This window comes from Gracilinanus agilis, chromosome 2 (genome assembly GCF_016433145.1).
Source record: "Gracilinanus agilis isolate LMUSP501 chromosome 2, AgileGrace, whole genome shotgun sequence".
Lineage (NCBI taxonomy): Eukaryota > Metazoa > Chordata > Mammalia > Didelphimorphia > Didelphidae > Gracilinanus > Gracilinanus agilis.
The window spans coordinates 614,767,238-614,782,599 of record NC_058131.1 but is presented as its reverse complement, the minus strand read 5'-3'; the positions used below and the strand labels follow the sequence as shown (position 1 = coordinate 614,782,599).

Here is a 15,362-nt window from a genome sequence, read left to right as displayed (position 1 = left end):
ATCCTAAGGATCCAGGATGCTCTAGACCAGTGATGGGCAAACTTTTTAAGGAAGGGGCCAAAGGAAAGGAAATGCTCATCTGTCAACTGTTTCTAAAGCAACTCTTTTGAAGTTTCATTGTATTGTATCCTACTCATTGTATTCGTCAGATTAGGAATAATGTCACTGCAGGATAGAACATTTCAGGGGGCTGCATCTGGCCCACAGACTGTAGTTTGCCCATCACTGCTCTAGACTAAGAGACAATGACAGAGGTTTAAAAAATTTAAAAATTTAAAAAAGACCTATTATCACTATATTCCTTAAGTTAGAAGAGAAAGTATAGACCAAGGCCAAAAGTGGTATCACAGGAAGAAAGAACAGGATAGTACAAAAAGGGGAGTCCTGGGTCCTAGGGCTAAGAAAATGTACTACTTTTAAAAATTGTTAGATAAGGTTTGGCCACCAAATATAAAGTCTTAGCTAGAATATCCTTCAATTCGTTTAATTTCTTTTTATCAAAGATTTTAGTTCACATATGACTACATATAACAATTGTTATTTGTTAGGACATCTAAGGATACAGTGGATAGAGCGCTGAGTCTGGAGTTAGAAGAAACTGAGTTCAAATCTGGCCTCAGATACTTACTAGCTGTATGACCCCAGTAAAGGGGAAGTTACTTAACCCTGTTTGTCTTAGTCTCTTCATCAATAAAATGAGCTGCAGAAGGAAATGGCAAAGCATTCTAGTATCTTTGCCAAGAAAATCCCAAATCAGGTCACAACGAGTAGGACACAACTGAAACGTCTCAACAACAATGAAGACTTCAGTTCTAATAAGAACTTTTCATTTCTTTGCAGGGCTGGGGAAACTACGGGTACAAAACACTACATATGCCGTCAGATTCAAATGATAAACTGTTCAATTTTGCTTGTGTTTTTTACTCCTTTTTTTTTCTTTTTTATTCTTTATTATCAGAAATGAGCAGGTGACAAGCAAGAGATATAGTTTTAAAAGGTAATATGAAAGCAAAGGACAACAATGAAACATTTTAAAACTATCAATTGTACATTAAAAAGAAATTAAATTCCTATCTTAGCTGTGAAAGACCAAATATCTGCTAAACAAATAATTGAATGTACTTACTTGTAAAGATATTGATCCAGTGTCTTTGTTTTTGCTTAAAAAGCTAGAGATGGATAAATTCAAATCAATGCTGCTATTATCAGCCGTGGAACCGGTGCCTGAATCAGTATCATTTTCCTTTTGATTCTCAGGTTCTGAATGTAGTGAAGTTTCAACTTGGGATGGTGTACCCATTTCCCCTTTTTCTTTTGTCTCTTCAGAGTTAATGTTAATACTGGGTATGAGAATAGATTGAGGTTCACTGGGTTGTGAAGGTACAATAACTTGAGGTTCAATTTTAGTGGGTATTTCACTTGGAAATTCTGTTTGTTCTATGTCTAGCAGAGGTTGATGAATATCCTGAGTTTTACTTTCTACTGACTTTTCTCCAGTATGTATCACTGTGTTTTGGACCTCTAGTTCTTCAGTGCTGTTTGTTTCCTTAATTTCTTCAATTTCATATGTTATTGGTTTCTCACCAGTAACTAAAATGTCCCCTGAACTATTGATTAAATGGTCCTCACTTCTGTTCATAACATATATAATCTCATTTTTGCCTTCCATAGATATCTGATCTGTAACATTTGTTTTATCTATCCTAGATACCTGAGTTTCCTCAATACCACTAACCTGAGGATCAACATCAAGCTTAATTTGTTTTAGTTTTTTATTTAATTCAGTCATTTCATTTTCATCATCATTATGAGATTCCTTAGCATTGTTTTCAACTGCCTTCAGGTCTAGATCTAGTACTTCCCCCGTTTCCACTGTCTCTGTGTCATCCACCTCACCTTTGGTGAGTTCAGTCTCTTCTATTTTATCCTGTACTTCTATTTTAAGTCTAACTTCACTTTCAGTTCCCTGAATGTCTACTTCTCTTACATTTTCTTCTTTTTCTCCAGTCTCTTCAGAAACCGATTCTGTTATATCGTCAGCAGCATCTTTAATGCCAATTGTTTTTATTCTCTCATTTTCCGACATCTGATGCTCTTCCTGATCCTGATCTTTCTCAGGTTTTAGATCAGCACTTATTTTGGAGGTGATAGGTAGAACAATGTCTTTTCTTTCCATCACTTCATTTCCTTCCGCCACACCATCTTCCACTTCTATTGTCTCTTCTACCTTGAGTTCCTTCTCTTCTGTCTTATTCTCCTTAACTAATCCTATCCCATTTTGGAGCTCTACAATATTTTCAAGATGATCAACAGTAATGTCTTCATTACTTCTCTCAACAATTTTTTCAGGCTCACCATCAGCAGTTTTCTCATTAATTATACTGCTTTGAGCTTTGTCTCCAACAGTGCTACGTTCTGTTTTTTCTGATACAGATTCCAGAATACAAGCATTCTGTGAGAGTTTATCTTCTTCAGAACTGGCAATACTGAGATCAGAGGAGGCACGCTTATTAGCAGGTATAGGCTAAAAGATATTAATAAGTAAAAGATACTTAGTATTTTTTAACTAGATACTAGATTTTTTCAAACTTAAATATTTTCCTAGATAAGTTGTGAAAGCATAATACTTGTGATAATATCCAAAAGAAAAGTCATTCCCTTCATAATAAACTTAAAAATGAATTTTGTGGAATCACTGAAATCACCACACAACAAAGCAGAGAACCTGTCACCACAATCGGGCCTGAAGGTAGGAAATAAAAGTACTTCAAAGTAATATTATACTGTTCATTCTCTCCTCTGCTGTCAATCAACTAAAGTATATGAGGAAATAAATAGTAACACCTGCTTTAAAAATGCTTCTATTGCATACCAAAGTTAACTTCATCTCTAACTTTATTTCAACCAATAAGGAAAAGTAGGAGATAATTAATAACAAATAGCAATGAGACCACTACTCTTGGGAATCCTGACTAAGTTTGTATTTTAAATCATTTTTTATGATTGACTGTTAGGTGTCCTTATCACACATGCCTTGGAATATCAAGTCACTAGAAAAATTCTAACTTTAATAATTTAACAGGTAAAAGGCACTGCTGCTATGCCCACCTGTTACTGCAACAAATATCTTAAAATTTTTACATCATTTCTTAAGAAAACAAATTTTAAACAAGATTTTTCATCAATACAAAATTGCCTTAAAAATTAACTTTAAAATGATATTTTGCAATAAAGGTTATAGTTGGTATTTAGCATAATGGAAAATTCTTCAATAAATGGCATTTTGTATTATTATACTGACCAGGGAATTCTCCGTTTCTTCATCATCATCATCTTCTTTACCATCTTCAACTTCTTCTGTTACTTCAGCCTTTGCCTCTGCAATCAATTCTCGGATTGGTTTGTTGGAGGTCACAGTAACAAAAGGATGCTGTTTGTCATTGAAAAAAATTGCATCAGTCACAACTAAAAGTACTTGCAAATAAAGCAAATAACACCAGGATATTATTATTCCTAGTTCTGTCATAAATGGTCTGTGTTACCGAGGGCAAACTGCATAATCTCTCAAGAGTTTCAATCTTATCTACAAAATTACAGTTTCAGACTAAATGGCTTCCAAGTTTATTTCTAACTATAAGAAGTCTTTAATTCTATGATTCTATTCTGGCAATTAAATAATTTGGCTGGATCATATAACACCATCAAAAGCATTTTTGTTGTTTTTCAGTCATTTCAGTCTGGTCTGACTCTTTGTGACCCTATTTGGAGTTTTCTTGGCAAAGATACTGTAGTGATTTGCCATCTTCTTCTCTAGTTCATTTTACAGATGAGGAAACAGGGTTAAGTGAATTGCCCAAGGTCATACAACTATTAAGTATCTAAAGACAGATTTGAATTCAGGTTTTCCTGATTCTAGACCCAGTTTGAATTTTCCAAGTTTATCCAGAGTACATTCAAAGAAAATGAAATTATTTTCCCCCTACAGAAATGTGAAGATGAAATTTGCTATTTCATGCCAAACTTTTTATCCTACCTGCAGAAGCTGAGAAGTATTCCACCTGGCATCCACATTCTTTTCCAAACATTTCTTTAGGAAGTCCTTAAAATTTGAAGACCTTTAAAAGGAATTTAAACTTATGAATCCACTGCACATACTGTATGTCTCAAAAAACTTGCTAAGACATACAGGAAAATGTCATAAATATGAGAAGCAGAAAAGGAAGAGTTCTTAAGAGGACCTAATTTCTAATCCCACCACTGGTATGTACATATATTCCTTAATTTCCCTGGGCCTCAGCTTCCTAATCTGTAAAATGAAGGCTTTGAACTAAATAACCCCCAATTTCCCTTCCAGTTCTATATCTATAGCCTTACTTCCCTTGTTAATTTAAGAGCAATTTCCAAACAGACAAGTAGTTAGTTTTCAAAAAAAGAAATACCATCAATAGCAATATGAAAAAAATCTTCAAATCACTAGTAATAAAAGAAATAAAAATTAACTCTGAGAGGTTTCACTTCACACTTAGACAAAGTTGATAGAAAGTAGAAACATTCAATATTAGAAGGGAATACAGCAATTGTGTAGCTGTGAATTTGTCAAGGAACTATTTATTAAGACTCTGCTATGCCTCATGCAATGTGAGAGACACTGGGGATACAAAAACAAAAGTAAAAGTGGTCCCTTGCCCTCAAAGGGTACATATACAGCAACTTATGCCTACATAGACATAAATATGAAAAATATAAATATGTAGATACATGTATATTCAATGTGGTTGTGTGAAAGAGAAAAGACAGAGAGGGAAATTATATATATATATATATATTTATGTGTGTGTGTGTGTGTGTGTGTGTGTGTGTATATATGGACAGAGAGAGAGAGAGAGAGAGAGAGAGAGAGAGAGAGAGAGAGAGAAAGAGAGCGCAGATTTTGCTTGGGAAGGTACCAGTAGCTAAAAGGACCAGAGAAAGCCTCATAAAGAGGTATATGAGCTGTGTATTCAAAGGAAACCAAGGATTTCAATAGGTCAAAGTGAAAAGAACAGAGACTAGCCCTGGGGCAAAAGCCAGTAGTACAAAGGCATAACCATAGAAAATGGAGAAGAAGTATAAGGAACAACAAGAAGAGTGGTTGGGGCAAAGTAATGAGTATTATGATGGAGGCCAAGTTGTGAAAAGCTTTAAATTTAAAATAGAGGAGGTTCTATTTAATCCTAGAGATAATATGGAGTCACTGGAGCTTAAAAGTAGATAAGTAACATGGTCATATTTGCTTTCTAAGAAAATCACCTTAGCAGCTGTGTCGAGAATATACTAGAATGAAAAGAGACTTGATAAAGCATCACACAATTATCAGTCTTGGCTCTATATATCTAATGATAATGATACACACTTCCATTCTCTCACTACAGAATTTTTTTGTGATGAAATTTTTTATTAATTTTGTGAAATGTTTTACATGGCATCTGATAAAGTTACTGAGATGATTTGTTTGGCTTAATTGTTTTTCATTGTTACAAGAAAGGATTCTGTGAGTGTGAAGAAGCTATTTTAGAAAGAAAGTATTAAAAGAATTCTTTAAAATAGTAAAATCTATAATAAAAGAAAGAAACGTTGGAAAGGTGTAAAGTTGCTGCCCATTAAGACATACTTCTAGAACCCTCAAATGAGGACAAAAGAACCAAAATCTTATCACTTCAAAAATTTTCTCTAGTGTCAAGCACATGTTTATTTCACTCTCTCATAACACAAAAATTAAAAATTTTAAATAGGGCTCAATTCTTCCATATTTTTAAGAAAATATACAATTCCATGAAACTGATTTTACATCTTGAGGAGTTAGAAACAAAGTTAAAATCATCACTACTTTCTAATTTACACAAATTCTGACCAATGAACTTTACTGTAAATATCCCTTTGAATTTTGGAAGAACTAAACCCTATAAATTTTATGAAGTTACATTTAAAACACTTTACCATTTTGAAGGTTGTGCCAGTGTAGGAGGTTCAGACTTTGCAATTTTCAACAGTACTCGCATTGGATTTAGCTCATGATGAGGAGGTTCTATCTGAGCCATTTCTATCAAAGTGATACCTAAGGACCAAACATCAGCTTTATAATCATAGGGTCTGTCTTTAGAGGTCTCACACATAACCACTTCTGGAGCCATCCTAACAAGAAAGACAAAATTTAACTTTATAACATAACTGAAAAATAAGGTTGTAAACTAGCAATAACTAATTATTTATTAAAAATATTTTAAGTTCACAAAACTGAATACATACCAATATGGCGTGCCAATAAAAGAATCTCTTCTTTGTATAGTCCTTGTATTTTTGGCCGATACTCCGAAATCCGCTTGAAATAAATACACAAAATGTTACTAATTGATTTAAAGATATTCCAGTATAATTCACTGTATTCCATAGATTAAAAAGAAAAGGCATTTTAAGAGCCAACAATGAGTAATTTTAGAACATATCCTAAACAGGCTAATTAAAATTTTTTCTCAAAAAGCTCACTGTTTTTCTCTATCTAAAATATAATTATAAAGAAAATATCAGAAAACACATTTCCTTCAACACTTTCTTTATATATTGGGATAGAACAAATTTATTCTCTCTTCAGAATCAAAAACAGTTAAGTCAATGTAAAGTTGAAAAATATAATTCAATATATATCAACTGATTCTTCTACTTGCTTTGAAATAACAAATATTTTTCTTATTGAAAAACAAAATTACATTGAAAGAGCCTTTCATGTGAGTTACCATATGTATTGTTAACTTCTTTATTAAAATGAAGTTGAAAGAAAAAGATTAAAATATTCTCTGCTTTAAATCCATTTGACTAATAAGCTTAACATTTACATCTTATTGCATTAAACTGTGCAATTAATACAACTGTCAAATCCAGTAAAAAAGTAAAAAGCTGTATTATGAAATATATATTTAAGAATAAATCTTTAACTTTTAGTATGCTATAAATAATTCTTGTAATTAGAAGGCTAAACAATTAGCAAGTAAAAATATCATGAATTTAGTTACTATATGTACCATTTCATTATTTGCTATTTAACAAGAGAAATAATAAATGAAGCAAATAGCAAAGTTTTATATGAACTAGTTTCATAAAGTCCTTTGTGAGTTCCACTAAAATTATTATGATAAACACTTGCCTCAATAATATAATTACATTGTATCACTATTTTCTCCAAACAGCTCAAAGAACAATTTCAGCTCACTGAAATTATAAGCAAAAGTAGGAACTATTTGTATTTCATGGATGAATAAACCAGAACACAGAAACTTTAAGTGATCTGTATTTTTTTCACTCACTGGCATTTAAATAGCCTTTTTGACTTCCGGTTTTATCATCTAAATCATATAACTTCCGAATGTAAAATGTTTTTAAAATTTAAGAAGCACTTATTCAATATAAGACATAATGATAGTTATTGAAGACTAAAAAAATTTACAAACCCAGTTTTTAAAGAATTTATAATTCCTCCAACCAACATATGAAGCCACTTAAAATCAGGTTCCAATCTAACTTTCTAAGTAGATTTTATGACTGCCCTTCAAACTTCTTTAAAAATTAATTTATTAGTTATATTAAAGCTCCCTTATATCTCCCTCCCTCACCCTGACTAGAGAAGATACCATTTGACAAATATGTGTGTGTGTGTGTGTGTGTGTACATAAAACTATGGTATGAACATATGCATGTTTCTCTTTCTCAGTTCTTTATTTGGAAGTAGACATTCACAGTTATCCTTCAAATAATATTTCTGTGACTATATATAATGTCCTCTTGGTTCTACATGTATCACTCTTCATAATTTTACTTAGGCTTTTCCATATTTCTTTAAAATTAATTTCCTCATCATTTCTTACTACCCACTCTCTGTTCCAGCCATGTTTGTTCCTAGTATAAGTCATTCTATATGACTTTTTCATGGCTATGCTTAAATGTTACCTCTTAATAAGGTCTTTCCTGATCCCTTCAGTACTTCCCACCAATCTTCCAAAATTTACTTTAAATGCATTTAATCAGCTGAATACATGTTATTTCCCCTTAGTAGAATGTAAGCTCCTTGGAAAAAAGAAACTTTTATTTTTGGGTCCCCCAATGTCCATCACAATACCTGCAAGTACTTAATAAAGGTTGTTTAATTACATTATAAAACTCTATTGAAAATAGTCTTTTAAATTCTCCTGATAAATCCATTTTATTTTCACCAGCAGAGGGCTCCAACTATAATTTTTATTGTATGTTACAATTTATTAACATAAAAATAATGCATTTAGCTATTAAAATTTTTTCTTAAAACACATTCTTGATGGCCTGATTAGTCATTTCCCTACATATTTCTTATGACTAATTACATGACAAATTCTAATGTGATAAAGCTACGAGAAGTAAAAAGCTATAAAATATATAACATCCTATAAAGCTTTGAGGAAGACAAATGGAAAAAAAGGTCCTAAGCTTTAGAGTTTATGATCAATTTTATTATATATTTTAATGTTTTACCATATATTTTCATTTACATGTTTACAAGTTTACCTAAACCTTAGTAATATGAGACAGCAGATACTGGGTAGGTCTTGGAGTTACAAAGAACTGGGTTCAAGTCCTACCATTGACACACACAGCAGTTCTGTAAATATGACCAGATTCAAAATTCCCCAGAACTATCTGTGATTATAAGTTACAGGCCAGATATTCAACAGTATCCTCAAAGGAAATTAATATACAGGGAGTTCTCTACATGCCTCTGGCCCAACTATCTTCCTCCCAAAAAAACAAAAAATTATAATTTTTTTATTAAATAGAAATGTAACTAAGCTTATGCAAATTGCTAAAAGTGACCTTAACATACATAATTTCTAATCTACTCCTCTAATGCTATGTGCTATTTGTCCATTCAATTTCATTCATTTTTCTTCTTACATGGTCACATATGTTAGGTATTCTGTTCTTCTGGATTATCAGATTCATTATTCATTCTTGTCAAGTTTAATTAAATCATAGTATTATTCCATTATACTAACAATCCAAAATTTATTTAACCATTTCCTTACTGTTTAGGTTATTTATAGCTTTTTTTGCCATTGCAAATAACAAAAATCTTCCAAAAGGTGGCTTTTTTTTTGTTCTTAAACATATTTTGGAATATATTACACACACAAAAATGGAGTGACTAGATCAAGAAATTTAATTAGTTTTGCAATTTTTACTACACATTATCATATTGCTTTCCAATTTACATCTCATAATCCTCTCCCTAGTTTGGTCACAAATTCTTCCCCTATTGATAGATCTGAAAGATAAAATTCCACCAGCAACAAATAAACATATTTGTTTCTCAATAAGCCTGGCAGCAATGAATTTCCTTGTTTTTATTTTTGCCAATTTGATGAATATGAGCTAATAACACTAACAAGTTGTTTTAATATGCATCTCTGATCATCAATGAGGTTGTTCAAAAAATGTTCAAATGATTAACAAAACCTGTGGATACTTTTTTTAAATTTTTAAATAAATTTTAAAAACCTTATCTTCCACCCTGGAATCAATACTAAGTGTTGGTTTCAAGGCAGAGGAGCCTAAGGGCTATGCAACTGGGGACCTGCCCAGGGTTCCATAGGTAAGAAGTGTCTGGGGCCAAATTTGAACCCAGGACTTCTCAACTCCAACATCTCATACTATATACCAAGATTTAGACATGATTTAAATATAAAGGATGACAGCATAAGCAAATTAGGGGAGCATGAAATATTTTGTCTTTCAGATCTATCAATAGGGGAAGAATTTGAGACCAAACTAGGGAGAGGATTATGAGATGTAAACTGGATAATTTTGAAATTATAATAATAATTAAATATATAATAATATTTTAATAGAATAATTATGATTATTAAATTTACATCAATTTAAAAGGTTTTGAACAAACAAAACATATGCAGCCAAAATTATAAGGAAAGCAGGAAACTGGAAAAACATTTTTTACAGCAGGTTTCTCTGATAAATGCTTCATTTTTCAAATATATAAAGAACTGACAAAGGGCATTTTCAGAGGAAATCAAAGCTACCTAAAGTTACATGAAAAAATACTCAAAGTCACTGATTAGAGAAATGCAAATTAAAACAACCCTGAGGTACCACCTCACACTTATCAGATTGACTAATATGACAGCAAAGGCAAATGATAAATGTTGGAGAAAATCTGGAAAAACAGGGACATTAAATGCACTGTTGGTGGAGGTATGAATTGATCCAACCATTCTGGAGAGGAATTTGGAACTATTCCATATGTCCATAAACTGTCCATATTTTTTGATCCAGCAATACCACTACTAGGTCTGTACCCCAAAGAAAGTAAAGAAAAAGGAAAAGGTACAAAAATAGCTCTTTCTGTGGTGGCAAAGAATTGAAAAGTGAGGTTATATCCATCATCAACTGGATAATGGCTGAACAAGTTGTGGTGTTATGATTGTAATGGAATACTATTGTACTATAATAATTAGCAGGATGGTTTCAGGAAAGCCTGGGAAAATTTGTGGGAATTGAATGCTGATCAAAGCATACTTTTTTTACTTTATTTCTTTATTTGGAGTTTTTCTAGTCTACATTTTCTTTGTAACATAGCTAATAAAATGTTTTGCATAATTGTACATTTATAATCCATATCAAATTGCTTGTCTGCTTTCTCAATAAGAAGGGAAAGCAGGGAGGGAGAGAATTGAGAATTCAAAATTTTAAAAAACAAATGTTAAAAATTGTTTTTCATTTGAGAAAAAAATTAATCTTTAAAAAAAGATCTAAAATCAAATCTACTATTTGGGGGGGAAAGGCATGTATAACTGGATTTACAAATAATAATATTTTATTCAAAGAACTTAGAATAAGAAGACCTAAAAAAAGAGGCAGGAAAATTAGGAAACATAATTATTCTTCCCTCTCTCTGACAAATTTTTTCTGTAAAGAACAAGAAATTCTAAAAAAAAAAAAAAAAAAACATGGTTCTTTTATAAGTTTTTCTTGCCTTTTCTTTTTTAATCCTCAAATAGTCACATCACTTGCTCTTACTAAACAATTGTGAAAACTAAGCCTTTTTTGAACATTTCACTTTTGCCTAAGAAACTGTTAGGAAAAAAATTAACCATAAAACTGTATATATCATAGAATAAGAAAATCAGAGCTTTTTTCTCCTTTGACCTAAGAGGAACTTTACAAATCATCTAATCTGTTCCCTTATTTATGGGTGAAAAAATTAAGTTCAAGAAAAATTAAGTAGTTTTGATTATTTGAATGCTAAAATTAAAAAGCATATATCATAAAAAGGAGAATTAAGGGGGAAAGGGCACTCATAGCACAAAATATATAAAATATAATTTGATTGACACTTAGATGAACTACTTACCCAATTTAATGTCTCCTTCCAATGTAAAAAGAATGTTTCCTGCTTTTAAATCTCTATGGATAATTTTATTTTCATGTAAATAGTTCAATGCCTCTAAAGTCTGCTTACAAACTACTTGTATCTGAGATTCTGTTAATGGTCTCTCAAGTTCTAGAAGAGAAAAGTACAAAATACATCTTTGTGTTTTTCAGTACTTAACTCCAATAATTCAGTATTATTTCTAATTCATACTGTTATCATAGAGATAGATTTTTCAAATTTATGTACATAAATATACATGTAAATATAAATATAATTTTCCTAAACCACAGGACATGTCACATACCTCATACTCAATAAACTCTAGTAAGCTTCCTATTACCCAAATCATTTATAAAAATCTGTTTGAAAGTCAAAGCCCTTCATATACACACACTCCTTCTTTATCTTTCTAATCTTCTTAAACTTCACACCCCATAGGGAAGCTAGGTGGCTCAGTGAATTGAGAGGCCCAAAGATGGGAGGTCCTGGGTTCAAATCTGGCCTCAGACACCTCCTAGCTCTGTGACCCTGGGCAAGTCACAACCTCCATTGCCTAGCCCTTACTACTCTCTTCTGCCTTAGAACCAATACACAGTATTGATTCTAAGAGGGAAGGCAAGGGTTTTTAAAAATAAAAAATAAACTTTACACCCCAACAAGAATCTTTCCATAATTGATACTGGCCTTCTCCTTATTTTTTAAACAATATATTCATCATGGCTCTGGGCATTTTCACTGGCTATCCTTCATGCCTGCATTGCTGACCCACCTCATCTCTGCCTCCTGGCTTAAGTCCCAATTAAAAGTCTACTTTCCACAGGAATGCTTCCTGCTCTCCCTTAATTCAAATGATTTCCCTTTGTTGATTATTTTCTATTTATCCTACATATCACTATTTGTACATAATGTTTTACATGTTGTCTTCCCTATTAGATTGCGATTTCCTCAAAGTGAGAGATATCCTTTGCCTTTCTATGTATCCCCATCCAATGCTTAGTACATTGCCTGGCACCCAGTGAGTGCTTAATGAATATAACTGACCTACAGACATGATAGGAAATAAACAATGTGAAGTATATTCTCTAAATGCTTTAAGGTTTAATGAGGACAATTATGAGAAATATAAAGAACAAATTGATACTTACCAAGCATCACAGCATCTACTGCACCACCAGCACAAAATTCAATGAGAATCTAATATAAATAAAAGAATACAGATCTGAAATTTCATTGGATAAAAAATACAAACTAAGTTTTGAAAAGTTAATAATAAAGTTTAGAATGAGACTTTCATATCACAAACTTAGCTATTGGTATCAAAAAGGCCGAATCAGTCTTTTAGAAGAGAAAACAATCTTATTAAGACAAAAACAATTTTTTTAAATTATAATTCCACCAAGCCTTCAAGAAAGCACAAACAGAAAACAGTATAGGAATATACATATTTCCATTAAAATTATAATCACAAGACTTTTGAAAATGTTTTCAAATACCAGTATCTTATTTTTAAAAAAATAGAACTGATATTTTAGCGGAATGTTCATGTTTAAGTTGATTAAATGTTTGTTATTCTTTTAATAATATTAACAAGTGGGGGCAGCTAGGTAGCTCAGTGGATTGAGAGCCAGACCTAAAGATGGGATACATAGTATTGACTCCAAGATAGAATGTAAGGGTTTAAAAAAAAAATTTTTTTTAATAGTAACAAGTAAACTTTGATACCTGTGTATTAAAATGTATAAAATTCAGAAACTAGAACATTAGTAATGTGAAAACTAACCTTAAGATGTCATAACACTCATCAACTATCAGAAAGGAAATGATTGCAAATATAATGGCTGCTAAAATTATTTTAGTGAGTTAGCACGGTGCAGTAGATAGAATGCTGGCCTCAAAGCCAGGAAGACCCACGTTCAAGTCCTCCCTCTGAGACATACGGGTTATATGGCCAGTTAGGCAAGTTACCTAACCTCTCATGCTCTTAAGGCAACTCCTTGAGGTTATAAATTGCAAAGGAAACGTTAACTTGTACAGACAGGTAAAGTTTCTTTACCCAAGAGTTTCTTATACCAATGAAATCACATCACAGGCCCTGTTCTTATTCCAATCCCTTTATAATAGTTTCAAATAAAGATATGAGGTTCTGGGCTATGCCCAACCTGCTTAATTACTGACAATCATTTAACCTCCCAGTGACCCAGGCAACTCTAACAGTTGTAAATATGAATTTGCGGGGAGAGTTTCCACACAGGGTGTTCCCTGCAACAGTGAAATCATAGGATTATACAATTAGAGTTGGAAGGCATCTCAGAAACTATTTAGTCCAACCCTCTATTTTTATATATAGATAGGCTCAGAGAAGTTACCTGACTTGACCAAGGTCAAATAATTATCAAGGTTCAAAAAGCCTATGTGTCAGAGGTAAGACTGAAATTCAAGCCTTTCAGATACAATTGCTACATTTATTATGCTACATTATATATAAGGCATTGTGCTCTTCTCACTAGATTGCTTTTTCCTCATTCATTGGCACCTATCTCTAAGAAGAATTTCCATTTAAAATAATAATGCATTTAAAACAATATTATTAAACTAATTGTTGGTCCCAGACCAGGATTTTCAAGAGCTAAGTAATAGCACTAGAGGGGAAAATTAAAAGGTCATCTCATCTATCTATAAGAAAGTGAAATGACTTGCTCAAACTCCCACAACCAAGTTAAAAACCCAGATTTCCTTGACTGACTATGCCAATACTCTTTTCAATAATAGAACACTGCTTCTGTCAAAAGTAACCTTATATATCATTATTTAAAGCCTAATATTCCTTATAAATTACATATACAAAAATCCAAATATTACACATCCATTTTACCAAGTATTAAATTTAGTTCATTTAGAATACTACAACTCTTTTAACACTCCTAGTAAATTTGAAGTAAATTTAGAGCAAGAAATAATGAGAAATCATTACCAACTTTCAGGAAAGTTCAAAGTAAATATCCAAGTTTGAAATTGAATTATATATTAAGCATTTAATGATTTACCAAAATTTTCTTAAGTTGTGGAAACTCTAATTTCTGAACAATATTCCTTACTTTAATAAACTGTGAATTTTAAGTAGTTTTTTAAATTACTTTAAAAAGAATAATAAATAGGCTTATGTCAGATTAAGACCTAAATTGGAAAGTAGAAACAAAGGTTTTAAGCTTCCTTACAGACAGAAATAAAATTCCCCATAACCACACTTAAAATAAATTTAGATGCACTAGGTTTACCTAAAAGTCCAAGTTAAAAGTCCAGCCTAAAATAATCATTATTATGAAACCCAGAAATTTACAAACTCTAAGAAGCAGAATGATGGAGTATGCTAGCCATAGTTTTAGAAGGACACATGTTCAAATCCTACTTTTGATTTATACTGGTTGAGAAATTTCACTGAGAGTTCTGGTTTTTAAAAAATGTATACACTAACTCTGAAAATATGCATATTTTGCATAATTATTCTATTAGTACCCTACAATTATTTCAACTCTCCTTTAAGTTGCATCAATTACAATGAAAAAGGTTAAGATCTATAAATTCTATTTTTAAACTTTATAAGCCTTAAGTAGGAAAATATCAATGAAGTAACAAAATACTTACCCAAAGATTATTTTCATAATAGAAGGCATCTAGCAGCTTGACTATATTTGGATGATCACATGATGCTAAAATATCAATCTCAACCATATAATCTTCAAGTTCTTCTTCAGATTTAGTATCAATCACTTTTGCAGCAGCTAAAACATTTGTCTCTTTATTCTGGGCCTGAAAAATTGAAGAACAACAAAAAGCATTACTACATTTAACATTTGTAATTATTTTAAAAGGTAAAAATTATTAATGAATTCAGTGATCTGAATTCCATCAATTG

At 31.7% G+C, this 15,362-nt stretch overlaps 1 protein-coding gene across 2 annotated transcripts in view; it reads right to left on the bottom strand.

Moving 5' to 3' along the window:
• SLK (STE20 like kinase) overlaps positions 1–15,362 on the bottom strand; it is a 65,324-nt gene that overhangs the window by 22,508 nt on the left and 27,454 nt on the right. For both annotated transcript variants that reach the window (XM_044665548.1, XM_044665549.1), the window contains exons 2-9: positions 15,092–15,256; positions 12,595–12,643; positions 11,429–11,578; positions 6,286–6,358; positions 5,977–6,171; positions 4,034–4,115; positions 3,302–3,430; positions 1,127–2,524 (exon numbers count right to left, since the gene is read on the bottom strand). In XM_044665548.1, the coding sequence (XP_044521483.1) occupies positions 1,127–2,524; positions 3,302–3,430; positions 4,034–4,115; positions 5,977–6,171; positions 6,286–6,358; positions 11,429–11,578; positions 12,595–12,643; positions 15,092–15,256 (2,241 nt within the window). The remainder of the gene's footprint in view (positions 1–1,126; positions 2,525–3,301; positions 3,431–4,033; positions 4,116–5,976; positions 6,172–6,285; positions 6,359–11,428; positions 11,579–12,594; positions 12,644–15,091; positions 15,257–15,362) is intronic.